The sequence below is a fragment of the Pan troglodytes genome, chromosome 3 (assembly GCF_028858775.2).
Source record: "Pan troglodytes isolate AG18354 chromosome 3, NHGRI_mPanTro3-v2.0_pri, whole genome shotgun sequence".
Lineage (NCBI taxonomy): Eukaryota > Metazoa > Chordata > Mammalia > Primates > Hominidae > Pan > Pan troglodytes.
In genome coordinates, this window is record NC_072401.2 from 14,056,735 (window position 1) to 14,069,024 (window position 12,290).

General features: G+C 37.1%; 1 protein-coding gene across 7 annotated transcripts in view; it reads right to left on the reverse strand.

Annotated features, from left to right (window-relative positions):
• Nucleotides 1-12,290, reverse strand: part of BOD1L1 (biorientation of chromosomes in cell division 1 like 1) — a 60,791-nt gene that overhangs the window by 15,787 nt on the left and 32,714 nt on the right. For 6 of the 7 annotated variants that reach the window (XR_010156475.1, XM_016951353.4, XM_016951351.4 and 3 more), the window contains 6 exons: nt 11,419-11,503; nt 7,479-7,522; nt 5,941-6,001; nt 4,276-4,346; nt 3,254-3,326; nt 1,952-2,031 (listed from right to left, as the gene is read on the reverse strand). Coding sequence is in view for 6 of the 7 variants with exons in the window: in XM_016951353.4 (XP_016806842.3) it covers nt 1,952-2,031; nt 3,254-3,326; nt 4,276-4,346; nt 5,941-6,001; nt 7,479-7,522; nt 11,419-11,503 (414 nt within the window). In the remaining variant the exon portion in view is untranslated. Of the gene's footprint in view, nt 1-1,951; nt 2,032-3,253; nt 3,327-4,275; nt 4,347-5,940; nt 6,002-7,478; nt 7,523-11,418; nt 11,504-12,290 lie in introns of those variants that run through there. The other variant, XM_016951355.4, reaches the window with a different exon arrangement.

Sequence of the window (12,290 nt, forward strand, 5' to 3'; positions counted from 1 at the left end):
GTGTGTGTGTGTGTGTGTGTGTGTGTGTGTGTGTGTGTTGGAGGGAGTTTAGGAGCAGGCAGAAGTTTTTGGGGTCTTCTCCCTCATTTCAGCCAGAACATCTACACTTTTATCTGTTTCATATAGTGGGCTGAAGATGTCCTGCACAAAAGTCTTCAAACCATTGGACGAACTGCATTTCTGTTTTTGAACTGGCTCTTTCAGAGCCAACACTTGGTCCTGTAAGCACTTAATCAGATCCTGATGACACGCATGCAACTCACTTTTTATTTCTTGCTTTTATTTTTCCAGTGCCTGGAATTTTTTCACGTATTCAATTTTGGTCTTCTTTTGGTCTTACTATACACATTTTAGAATAATGACTTTATTGATTTTATAAAATGGTACATATTTACTACACAGAAAACTTTAACAGAAATGATGAAATCACTCCCAATTTACTGTCCAAAAATTACTAATATTAAGATGATATTAAATAAATGCTATTGCAGACAGCTTTCCATGTAACATTCTTCCGTAGTAACTGAAAATACTGTGTCTATAAAACTGCTTAATGAAAATAAATTGATTTTATTTAAATTTAACATTAAAAAATCACGAAATTTAAGAGAAAATAAAATGATACCCCTTCAATCTGCTTTTCTTCAAATTTAGAAGTATTGTCTCAGGATTTTTGATTTTGGACAGGGCAGGGTGAGGGATAGTTTAAGAGCCTGTTTCTTCCTTTGGTCACAACCAACTAAAATTCAGGACAATATGCCACTTTCCCTCTTAGGTTATTAAACCTTTTCCTACTTTTTATTTCGTTCTTCGGTTACTGGGGAAAAAAAGAGACCAAAGTCTGGTTTTAGAGAACTGGAAGTCAGCTCAAATATTTTCATAACTGGACTTAAACACTTTTGGAATAAGGCGTCTAATAATTTATAAAAATATAAATTAGGGAAAGAGAGAGGAAAAGATGGAACTAGTTTAGACAGATAATGAGAAATTTTAGAGTACTGAGTCTCAGAAATGGAAGAACACCCAAGAAGAGGTATCTAGTAGGGAATGAAAAAATCTGGGCCTACAACAAGAGACGGCAGAACACAAATACAAATTTGTGAGGAGGTTCTGTGAGTCATAAGATGAAAATAAAACCATAGGAAAAAAGGCAATGGGTGAGGCCAATCCTTAGAGTACCCAGATTTTAGAGGCAGGAGGTGATATGATTTGGCTGTGACCCCACTCAAATCTCATTTTGAATTATAGGTCCCATAATCCCCACTTGTAGTGGGAAGGATGCAGTGGGAGGTAATTGAATCGGAGGGCAGGTTTGTCCTGTGCTGTTCTCCTGACAGTGAATAAGTCTCCTGAGATCTAATGCTTTTATAAAGAGGAGTTCCCCTGCACATGCCCTCTTGCCTGTTGTCATGTTAAGACGTGACTTTGCTCCTCCTTTGCCTTCCACCATGATTGTGAGGCCTCCCCAGCCATGTGGAACCGTGAGTCAATTAAACCTCTTTCCTTTATAAATTACCCAGTCTCAGGTACGTCTTTATTAGCAGCATGAGAACAGACTAATACAGGAGGTAAGCTAGAGAGCAGAGTACTAATAATAACTGTATTTCAATATTTTGGTGCAAGTATATCTGTGATAAAGCACATTATACTTTTGGAAGAAAGCATTTAGAAACCTCAAGAAATCAATACTACTACTGAACAAAAACCTAAGCAATGTTATATCTAAATTGTAATAATTAACACGATCTTGCAGTTTAAGAATTATAAAGTGCAACATTTGATTTTTGAGAGGAGATTAAAAAAGACACCTTTTATAATAAAGTGATTATTATTAGAGACATATAAAGAGGGATAGTAAAATGAAAAAAATATTATAATAAGTATTTACAATGCTGTAATTAGGCCTCCCTACCCCCACCCAAAACTTAAAACTAATATGTGGAAAAAATACCTTTGTGTCATGTGGCTCCGTTTCAGGACACTGCCTTTGTGCTGTTTCTATTCTGGAATCCAGGACATCTGGATTATCATCTGTAAATCAGTTTAGACAGAATCACAAAGGAACAAAAGCTAAATGAAAAATGAAATGCATAGTTCTATTTTAAGACTGTTTGAGCCTTCTTTCTTAGGCCTGTGATACAGAGAAGCCAAAAGTTACTCTATATTTATAATATCATGTGATTTGAGCACTGAACACTTGCCTTTCGCCCTGGCAAAGTAAAAATAAAACAAAATACAAAAATCCCCATATGTTCACATGACACCAATGAAGTAGTGGGTTCTATGGGAAGGGCTTAGCGTATAGTTTCCAGAGATACTTTAACTTTCTAAATGAGTTACCACCTAAGAGGTATAGCTTAGCAATTGAGACCATGGGCTTTGGAATCAGATTTATGTGGTGAAGATAAAGTCGTAATTTTTCAGAACCTTAATCTCTTTATCTATAAGATGACAACACCACCTAACTTACAGGTTTATTGTAAAGATTAAATGGGAATGTGTATAATGTACCATGGATAGTATCTGAATACATCAGGAACTCATTAAATTGCTACCAAATAATATAAAATATAAATATTTCATTCTTCACTCATTCTTTCTCATGTAGTCATTCAACAAGTATTGAACTTCTCCTTTGTGTCAAGTATTAAAGGTCACTGCACTGTTCAACATGATAGTCACTAACCACTCTGGCTACTGAAATATAAAATAATTAAAAAACAATCAAAAATTCAGTCTTTCATTTCCACTGACCACTTTCAAGTGCTCAATAGTGACATGTGGCTAGTAGCTTCTGTATTAGACAAAATAAATGTACAAGACTTCTATCACTGTAGTTCTACTAGAGGGCACCGTTACAGACCATGAGAAAATCAACAGTATGAAGCACAGAATGGGTGTTAGAGGCACTTTTGGACTAAAGTGCTTCACTAGCTCTGTAGGGCATCTGCTTATGATATAAAATACAGACTGTAGTGGCACCTGGCTGGGCCCCAGGGTGTGGTTCCAGAGAGAGCCTGTCTTTGTCTGAGATCCAGCGGTTGGGTCTTCTGCAGGAAACAATCTAGTTTCTAGATTGGGGTCCAGAAAGGACTCCGGAGGTATCAAGCCAGTCTAGAAACAAATTAGCCTCAAGACTTGTGAAGTAGAGAGTTACTATCCTCAAAAATTCTCTATGTTTTTGGCTCACTCTTTTGGATATAAAAATAATGATTTTCAAAGATGTCTAAAACAGAAACATAAATATAAATACCTGGTTCATCTTCTGAAGAGAGATAATGCTGCTTTCTTTTTCTTTTAGGCATATGCCTTTCTTCCTCTTCAACCTGGAATTAAGAATGACTATATCAAAGGCCGTAGAATCTTGATTCAAATAAACTGAAACAGGAGCACACTGTACTAGATTCTAACCTTTGGAATAAGTTGATATATAAATTTTTTTAAAATCTAGAACACTTGGCCAGGTGCGGTGGCTCACACCTGTAATCCCAGCACTTTGGGAGGCCCAGGTGGGCGGATCACGAGGTCAGGAGATCAAGACCAACCTGGCTAACACGGTGAAACCCCGTCTCTACTAAAAATACAGAAAAAAATTAGCTGGGCCTGGTGGCGGGTGCCTGTAGTCCCAGCTGCTTGTGAGGCTGAGGCAGGAGAATGGCGTGAACCCCGGAGGCGTAGCTTGCAGTGAGAAGCGTTCACACCACCGCACTCCAGCCCGTGCAACAGGGGGAGACTGTTTCAAAAAAAAAAAAAAAAAGAAAAAAAATCTAGAACACTTGATATTTAGATTTGGATTAGACTAATTTTGTAAGCTTTAGTCTCTTTTCTGGGTTTGAATGCAAATTCATACAAAACATGCTGTTTCTAGCTACATACTATATTTCAATAATTCTAAAACGCATTTAAAAAAATTATTTATCATTTCACCATTTCTGAAGTCAAGCTATATATATCTTACAACTGATGGCACATCACAATTAGTATTTTTCTACTGTCTTAGTGGCTTATTAAAAATGGACTTCTTAGGGTTGATGAAAGGTGCATGAAAAACCATTCTGACTGTACAACATGGGCACTTCCAAACAGTCCTGGGAACTGCCAAATTGCCTAAACATTGAAAGGGCATATACAGGTAAAAGTGACATGTGGAACTCTCAGTATACCCATTTAATATTTAATTTATACAAAGAAGTAAAGCCTTTCTAAAGCCCTTCTTTGTGTACAGTGAAAATATTATGTATAAAATATCAAACACTTGAGTTTATTAAAATGCACCTCTTTAGGATCTGCTTCAACACTGTGACCGCTTATGGCTTCTGCGTTGTCTTTTCTACCACTGGATATCTCTGAGTAATAAATACAAAAAAGAAAAAAAAATCTTAAATATTTTTATATTCCAATACTTATTTTAGGTATGTGTTAGGGGGCTGGGAGAAAACTGAGTTAGTAACTTTATTGAGTACCAGTTATATACAGGGCATTGTGGTAGATAGTCACAAATGATTTTTGATGGGATCCTCCACACAACTCTGTCAGTTAAATTCTCTTTTTTCCACTTGTAGATGTGAGGGAATGGGGTTCAAGAAGGTCAGTAACATGTCTGGGGTAACAACACTGGACTTTACACGGAAGACTTCAAGGCCCTTCCCCGCAGTTTGTGTAGCAACACAGTATTAAGAAGCATCACTGAAAATAATGAATCATTGCATCATAATCATCAGGCTAACAAACATTCACCAAACAATACCAAATATGGCAGATGGTGTGGAGTGACAACTGGTACACCACTTGGGGTCAATTTAGCACATGCAGTAAAGTTGAAGAGGTGCCTATAACTGAGCAATTCCATACCCAGAATTACAAGTACACTACATAAGCACTGGGAAAGGTATGAGAACATACACAGTAGCATTCTTTGTAATTGGGAAAAGTTTCAAAATACCTACATGTGCAAAATAATGTACAAATGAAGCAAAAAATACTAACTGTGGTATATTCAAAAGCAATTAAAATAATTAGAGTTAATACAAATCAACAGAACAAAATCTTAGAACGCTGCTGAATGAGCAAATAAGGTGGGGAGGGTTTATGTAACGTGAGACCACCTATTTACCTAAAGCAGGCAACATAGGTTACATATTGTTTATGGACCTATATATAATTAATGCAGAATAGTGGTTCCTTTTGGAGTGGGATTAAAAGGAAAGAGATTGGGATTGGGAAGGGGTAAATGGGGATTCCACCATAACTGTTAACATTTTTTAAAAGGTATGTGAAGCAAATATACTAAATTGTAAGATAGGGTAAAACTAGGTTGGGGGCACATAGGTGTTTATTACTGCTTTAGTTTTGTTTGAAATATGGTATATGTTATAAAAATAACTGTCTAAGTAAATAAGCCTCTCTCCCCACTCCTATAATAGGAAATTAACAAAATTAGTAGGCATCAAGAAAATTCTATGTTCTGTTTGAGAAGGGAATTATCTGTTCAGAGTTGGCAGCCTGCACGGGTTGTGTGGCCACCAGACCTCACCCCTGGGAGAAGACCCACATAAATGTGACATCCTTGATATGCTACCATCCTAAACTGCCTGTCAGAAGTTAACACATTTCACAGTTGGGTACTTGCAATCCACAGGGGGCTATTCATTTTGTATTTATGTTGGATTGAGTCAACTGGGAGATTAATGGCGAAGTTCTAGTAGCTATTTAAAGCAAGACATCACTTTTAAGCTGTATGGCTTGGAATAAGTCACCTGGCCTAAGACTCGTTCTCCTCAACTATACTCCTGATGCTGTTAACTATCACTTTACTGAATTTTTATGAATTAAATGAGAGAAAGTATGTAAAATAATTAACACAAGGCCTGGTATACAGACCACACTCAATAAATGTTAACTATAATATTAAAACTATAACTATGAAATTCATTAACTTACCTCCTTTGTTATAAGATTCGCTATGAATTTCTTCATTTGTTCTGAAGCCTGAATTTTCAACCTAAATATACAATATAAAAGATATTTATGGATAGTCTCACAAAAATTTAAAGGCAAAAAGAAAGAAGAGAGAAGGTAATTTACATAACCTGGCTATTTGTACAAATGCCAAAAGGAATTGGGGTACATATTCTTTTTAATTTCACCCAGAAGCTCAAAAGCATGCAGCATCTTCTTTTTGAAAAAGTTTCAGTTTAACAAATTATTGTGCTTATTCTGCCTGTCCTTAAAGCAGCCAATGGCAAAAGAGTAAGAATAAATGAGAGAAAAATTTTCTGAATTCCATAAATTTCCCTTCCCATCCAAATCCTGCATGATTTTCTTTTTTCTTTATTTAAAAACTCTATAGGATTCTGTAATAAGATTTCCTATTTGGCAAATCTTATCAATTCTACTGTTTTTCTTTTTTTAAACTGAGGGGAAAGGCTCAGAATATCCTGTAATATCCTAATTCCTAGCTACAGACTTTTGCACAAATTTGGAAAGGACATTTATGCTCGACTGGGGAAAAGACAGCTGCTGGTGGACTCAAGGGACTGAGGTAGGATGGAGAACATGCCAGCTGGCTCGGTAAGCTCCAACCCCATTTAAAGTCTGTTTAACTTTTAAAGTGTATTTTATTAAAAAAAAATTTTTTTTTTTTAAATAAAAAATTATGCTATGTTGCCCAGGCTGGACCCAAACTCCTGGGCTCAAATGATCCTCCCACCTCAACTTCCTCAGTAGCTGGGACTATAGGCCATGCCACTGTGCCCAGCCATAATCTTTTTAACTCTTGGATGGCAAACTTGAACCACACCAAGTGGTGCTTTTCTCTTTCTTCTTATTCAGCATATGGTGTACGAGTTTCTAGCTACAAAACAGGGTGCTTGATGAGGAAGTACTCTGATCCCGTGGTTCACTGATAGTACCCCAATTCCTCTAGGAGCATTGGAAAGAATGCAGTTGTCTGCACATTTGGAAACATTTTATAAAATGTTCACTCCTGGTACAATACAAGGTTCCTTATAAATACATTATGACAGAAAGACCAAAAACAAGACTCTTTCAAGAATGAATGGGATTATGAGAGCCACATCTGGGAAAAAATACGTACACATAGCAGTTACAGGTTAGTATCTTGAGAAAAGCTTTCTAAAAACATAAAGTGAAATTTAATTCTCAAACTAAAATCTATTTTGTCTATAGCACCAGGATGATTTAAGACATCAAAATCTAATTTTCAATCCCGTTATAATAATAAACAATAGAAAGTTCAAGGTTCTTTGTCAGCGGGTATAGGTGAACATGGAAAAGAGCTAGTGAAAGCTGCTGTCAGGATGCTGAACTCAAATGAAGAGTACACTACCAAATGCCTCCTGGCTACTACAGAAATACACAGGCAACTCCTTCAGATGGCTCCTCCTCAATAGCTCTCCAAAAAAATAAAATTAAAAAACCCAATAACCACAAAAATCAAAACCATTACAGTGACTTACATTTAGTGATTCATTCATCAACAAAAGCTCCCTCTGGAGTTCAGCTGTTCAAAAATAAAAATGAGATGTAAAGAAACTGAATATTGTTTCTGAAATGCAGAGAAACAAATTTGAAGATTTTTAGGATAGGGAACCTATCCTATGTCACCAAGTGGCTTAGCTGCTTTCATAAATTATAAAAATCTGACCAGTTATTTCCCACAATCAATCCATGTTGTACTACCAGAATATACTACCAGAAAAAGACAACATAAATTAATGTTGCCTGCATTTTTTATAATAACGGCAGTGGTATATTACATCACTATGGTGATTTAACTATGTTGGTGATCTGAAGCTTAGAAAAAAAGTAAAAGACCTTAATGTAGCTGTTAAGCTGCAGTATAACACTGGTTCATTTAAAATAATAGCGTCAAATGAAAAGTTAGATCCTATCCCCTCCAACAGCAATGGTCTGTTTATATTCTTTGGAAACGTGAAGTACAAAGTCTACTGTTTCTACTCAACAATGACAGAACACACATTTTTCTTTTAAACAACTTCCTTTTACGTAAGTAGATCTCTTACTGAACTGTACCTAAACACAGTAAAGTTATCTGAAATATAACTGTGGGAACAACGGACTTCAGAATCCAAAAATGTTAGCTTCTTGACAATTAACAAATGAGACGTTAATTATTTGTAGTATAAAACACCCATGCACATTTTAATTAATGTATTTTTCCAAGTTTTGAATAGATTAGTCATCTTCAGGGTTTTAACATGTCAGTATAAATGACTTACCAAGTCTTGGTGTGGTCTTCCAGGGCTGGCTGACACTTCTTACGAGTCTTCTGAGACCCTTTCAGATGGTTTTGTGTAAGAAGGTCCTCAACTGCTCCCACTCCCCAAACCTCCCCAGATAAGTCATGGGTGAGGATTTATATGCACTATTCACTTAATCTGAATCATTCCACATCTACTGCCCTTCTCTTTGCCTTGTACACCTAATGCATACCTACTCATTATTCAATATTTAGCCTCAAATGAGTAACAAGTACTTATAAAAATTCAAAACATATACAGGTTGAGCATCCCAAATTCAAAAATGAGAAATCTGAAATGCTCCAAAATCTGAAATTCTCTGAGTGCCAACATGACTCTCAAAGGAAAGGCTCACTGGAACTTTGACTTTGAATTTTTAGATACGGGATGCTCAATGAGGTATAATGCACATATTCCCAAACCCTAAGAAATCTGAAATTCGAAATACTTCTGACCCCAAGCCTTTTGTATTAGGGATACTTAACCTGTATATTCTTTGACCCTCCCTCCCCCAAACCAATTTTATGAAAATACTTGGTAAAACACATGTAGTGATATGCATTATGAAAGTTCGTTGCAGCCCTGTAACAGTAGAAACCCCGAGGCCATTAAAAGACCTAAAATTGGTATTAGGGATGATTATTTAGCTATTAAAACAAAGAAAGCGGATCTGTATATGCTAATAAAGTAATGATGGGTGCCTGCAATACATGGTCGAGTGAAAAAAAATTCTATAACAATATAAATATAATTTTATTGTACTGAAGGTGGTTACTCATAGGGAGTGGGAAACTTTTTATGCATTTCTGAATATTTTACTTTCTATAATTAAAGGAGATGGGGTGGGGGAAGAGACTGATTGAGCCAACACAAGTCTTCCCTGAGGCCCTACCTCAGGGAAGCTGACTCCCACAGTCAAGTACGTATCTTTATTATAGTACCTTACTTATTTGCACGTTGATTTCAGTGAATGACTTATTTCCATCAGTCATTTCCATGTTGATTTCCCTAGTACTCACAGGTAGCAGACTTGATGTTTGTCAGGGAAATAATTTAAAGAGCCAATCCAACTACAGTAGACATTACAGTTGCCCTCCTGGCACCTTTCCCAAGAGCCCAGACTGTGGTCTGGAATACCATGTGGATCCAGGAACACAGCACCTGACTTAAGTCAACTAGTAAGCTACATTCCTCTGGTCACAGTAATTCGTTTAGGGTGGACACATGTACTTATGCTAAATCAGAATAAGTCTCAGGTTTTTGGCCAGGAATGGTAAGCCAAAGCTAAAAGTAGAGGCTATGAATGAGAAAGCAATGACCCTTATTCAGGGGATGAGGAAGAAGACATAAAATGGAGTTTCTACTAGATGTGTCTTTGGAGCTATCTGCATCCTCTTGGATTACGCTTTACCTGAATTTTTCAGTTTTGTGAGCTAATAAAGTCCCTTTAAGCAAATGCCTATAGAGTTTTTTGTTATAAGTATTTACAACAAAAATCACCCTGACTGTTTACTCCACCTGACTTGCATGGACATTTTAACATTGTGGAAAAAAATTGAGGACTAGCTTAAATTTGGTCACATACTCTATAGTTCCTAGTACTTAGAAAAAAATATTGTGGGAAACAGAAGAAAATACACAATCATGTTTGCAATACAAATTAGAAATAATTCCTCACTGTCACAGTTCTTCTCATTTCCATTTCCTTAAGCCAGTATGGTCCAGCCTGTCCGGGGAATTCCTGAGACTTTCCATCAAGGAATCCACAAGGGCCAAACTAACATTATTTGTCTTACAGACTCATGAGTGCTCAATGGAATTTTCCAGAGGCTAAGATGTACCCATAATTATCTGAAAAGGCTACTAAAACCCAACCATTGGCCGAGCGCAGTGGCTTTCAGTGGCTCATGCATGTAATCTCAGCACTTTGGGAGGCCAAGGCGGGCGGATCACGAGGTCAGGAGATCGAGACCATCCTGGCCAATATGGTGAAACCCCATCTCTACTAAAAATACAAAAATTAGCTGGGCATGGTGGTGTGTGCCTGTAATCCCAGCTACTCAGGAGGCTGAGGCAGGAGAATAGCTTGAACCAGGGAGTCAGAGGTTGCAGTGAGCCGAGATCGCGCCACTGTACTCCAACCTGGCAAACAGAGTGAGACTCCATCTCAAACAAAACAAAACAAAATAAAACAAAACAAAAAACAAAAACCCAACCGTCTATCTGTAATGTTGGATTTTCTTCATTTACTTTAACCAAAACAATAAATAGCAACAGGACTGAATGTGAAAACAGATACGAGAAACAGCTGTTTTTTATTAAGCCAGACTTAAAGGGATTTGCAAAAATGCAAAACAATGTCACTTTTATCACTTAACTGGGTTTTTTGGAAAATCTAGCCATTTTTCATGAAAAAAAGAGTTGTTAACTTATAGTGAGTTAATTATATTGAATTAATAGTGACTTAATATTTACTTTTCTCAATTTTAATTTCTTATTTGGCAAATGTCAACAGGTATAAGCCATATAACAAAATCTCTTTGGGGTCTTCGGTAATTTTTCAGTAATTTTTGGTCCTTGAGACCAAAACGTTTAAGAGCTCCTGCCTTTATCCTTTCTGATATTGAGGCTCTCCCTTAAAATCTGTAGTCCACAGTGAAGAATGTTGCACAGAGAGACTGAGATGAGGTTATATAAGCTGAGAGCAGTATCTGTGCAGCCACTGGGGCAAAAGCCTGAGCAAGAGACAAGAGCAAATGGTGTAAAGTGGGCCCTTATCCTCAGACTAGCCTTTTGGAAGTAAGCTGCAATAGCATCTGGGGACAGGCAGGGGTATGGAGAAACATTTCTGGGATAGAGCAAGGGTTTGCTCCAAAACAACTTTCGTTTTGCATTATTATTTGGGGGTAATCAGATTTAAACAATTACCCTACATAATGTTGATTGACATTTCATGAGGAAAAGTGTATGTTAAAAATAAAATAGTAAAGAATTCTCCCTAATTTATTTTAAAAAGTGAGAGGCAAGTTAATAGAGCCTGTATGTTACTATGCATCAGCTACTGATTTTTAGAAAGGTAAAACCACATGCAAGGCAAAAACAAAAACAATGTGAACAACCATTCTAAAGAGCTCACCTATTCCACTTGGCTTTCCCCCACACAGACTTTCTGGTGGTGCCAGAATTTCACGATTTTTCTCTTCCTCTGAAGGCACATAAGCCTAAAAAATCCAAAGCACCATAAAAATAAGTTAACCGGGGTTTTTACAAGAAGACTAACCTCAAGTGAATTAAACAAAAAAAACCCAGCATCCTGAAACAATATAAAAGCCTATTTTCAAGAGTACACAAAACTTAAAAATAAATACATCAACCTTTAAAAACAAAGCCAAGTAAAAAATCAATTTAATCTCGTATTTCATCCATCAATGGGTATTCTATTGCTTTAAAGGTAAAACCCCAACTCAGCACACCACACAAGACTCTTCCTGATGGGCTCCCACTCCCTTCCAGGCTTAAGTCTCACCACAGCTCACCGTGAACCACTGCAGCGCCTGAGACACACCACGTGCCCTCCTGTCTCTGAGTCTAGAACACAACATTCTCTTTGCTTGGAAGGCTCTTTTCTTTCTTTTCTGGGAAATTTCCACTCTACTTTCAAAATTCTATTCCAGTGTCCTCCTTGCAAGCCCTCCTGTCTACCTGCCTATTGCTACTATTGGGCAAGTTGTGTTTCCTCTGTAGTGTTCATAACCCCCATGTTCACTGCTGTTTTGTCACATATACTTGGATGGTGCCTTCAGATCAGGCTAGAAAGAGGATATGGAGACTAAATTGTGTAAAGCACCAAAGCCATGCTTAAAAAAAAAAAAAGCAGATTTTATTCTAAGCATGATGGGAAGCCACCACAAATTTTAAGCAGAGCAATGACAGGGCCTAAGTTATGTTTCTAATGACTACCTGCAGGACTGTGTGAATCACACTGGAGGAGGGCTGGAGTGAAATAAG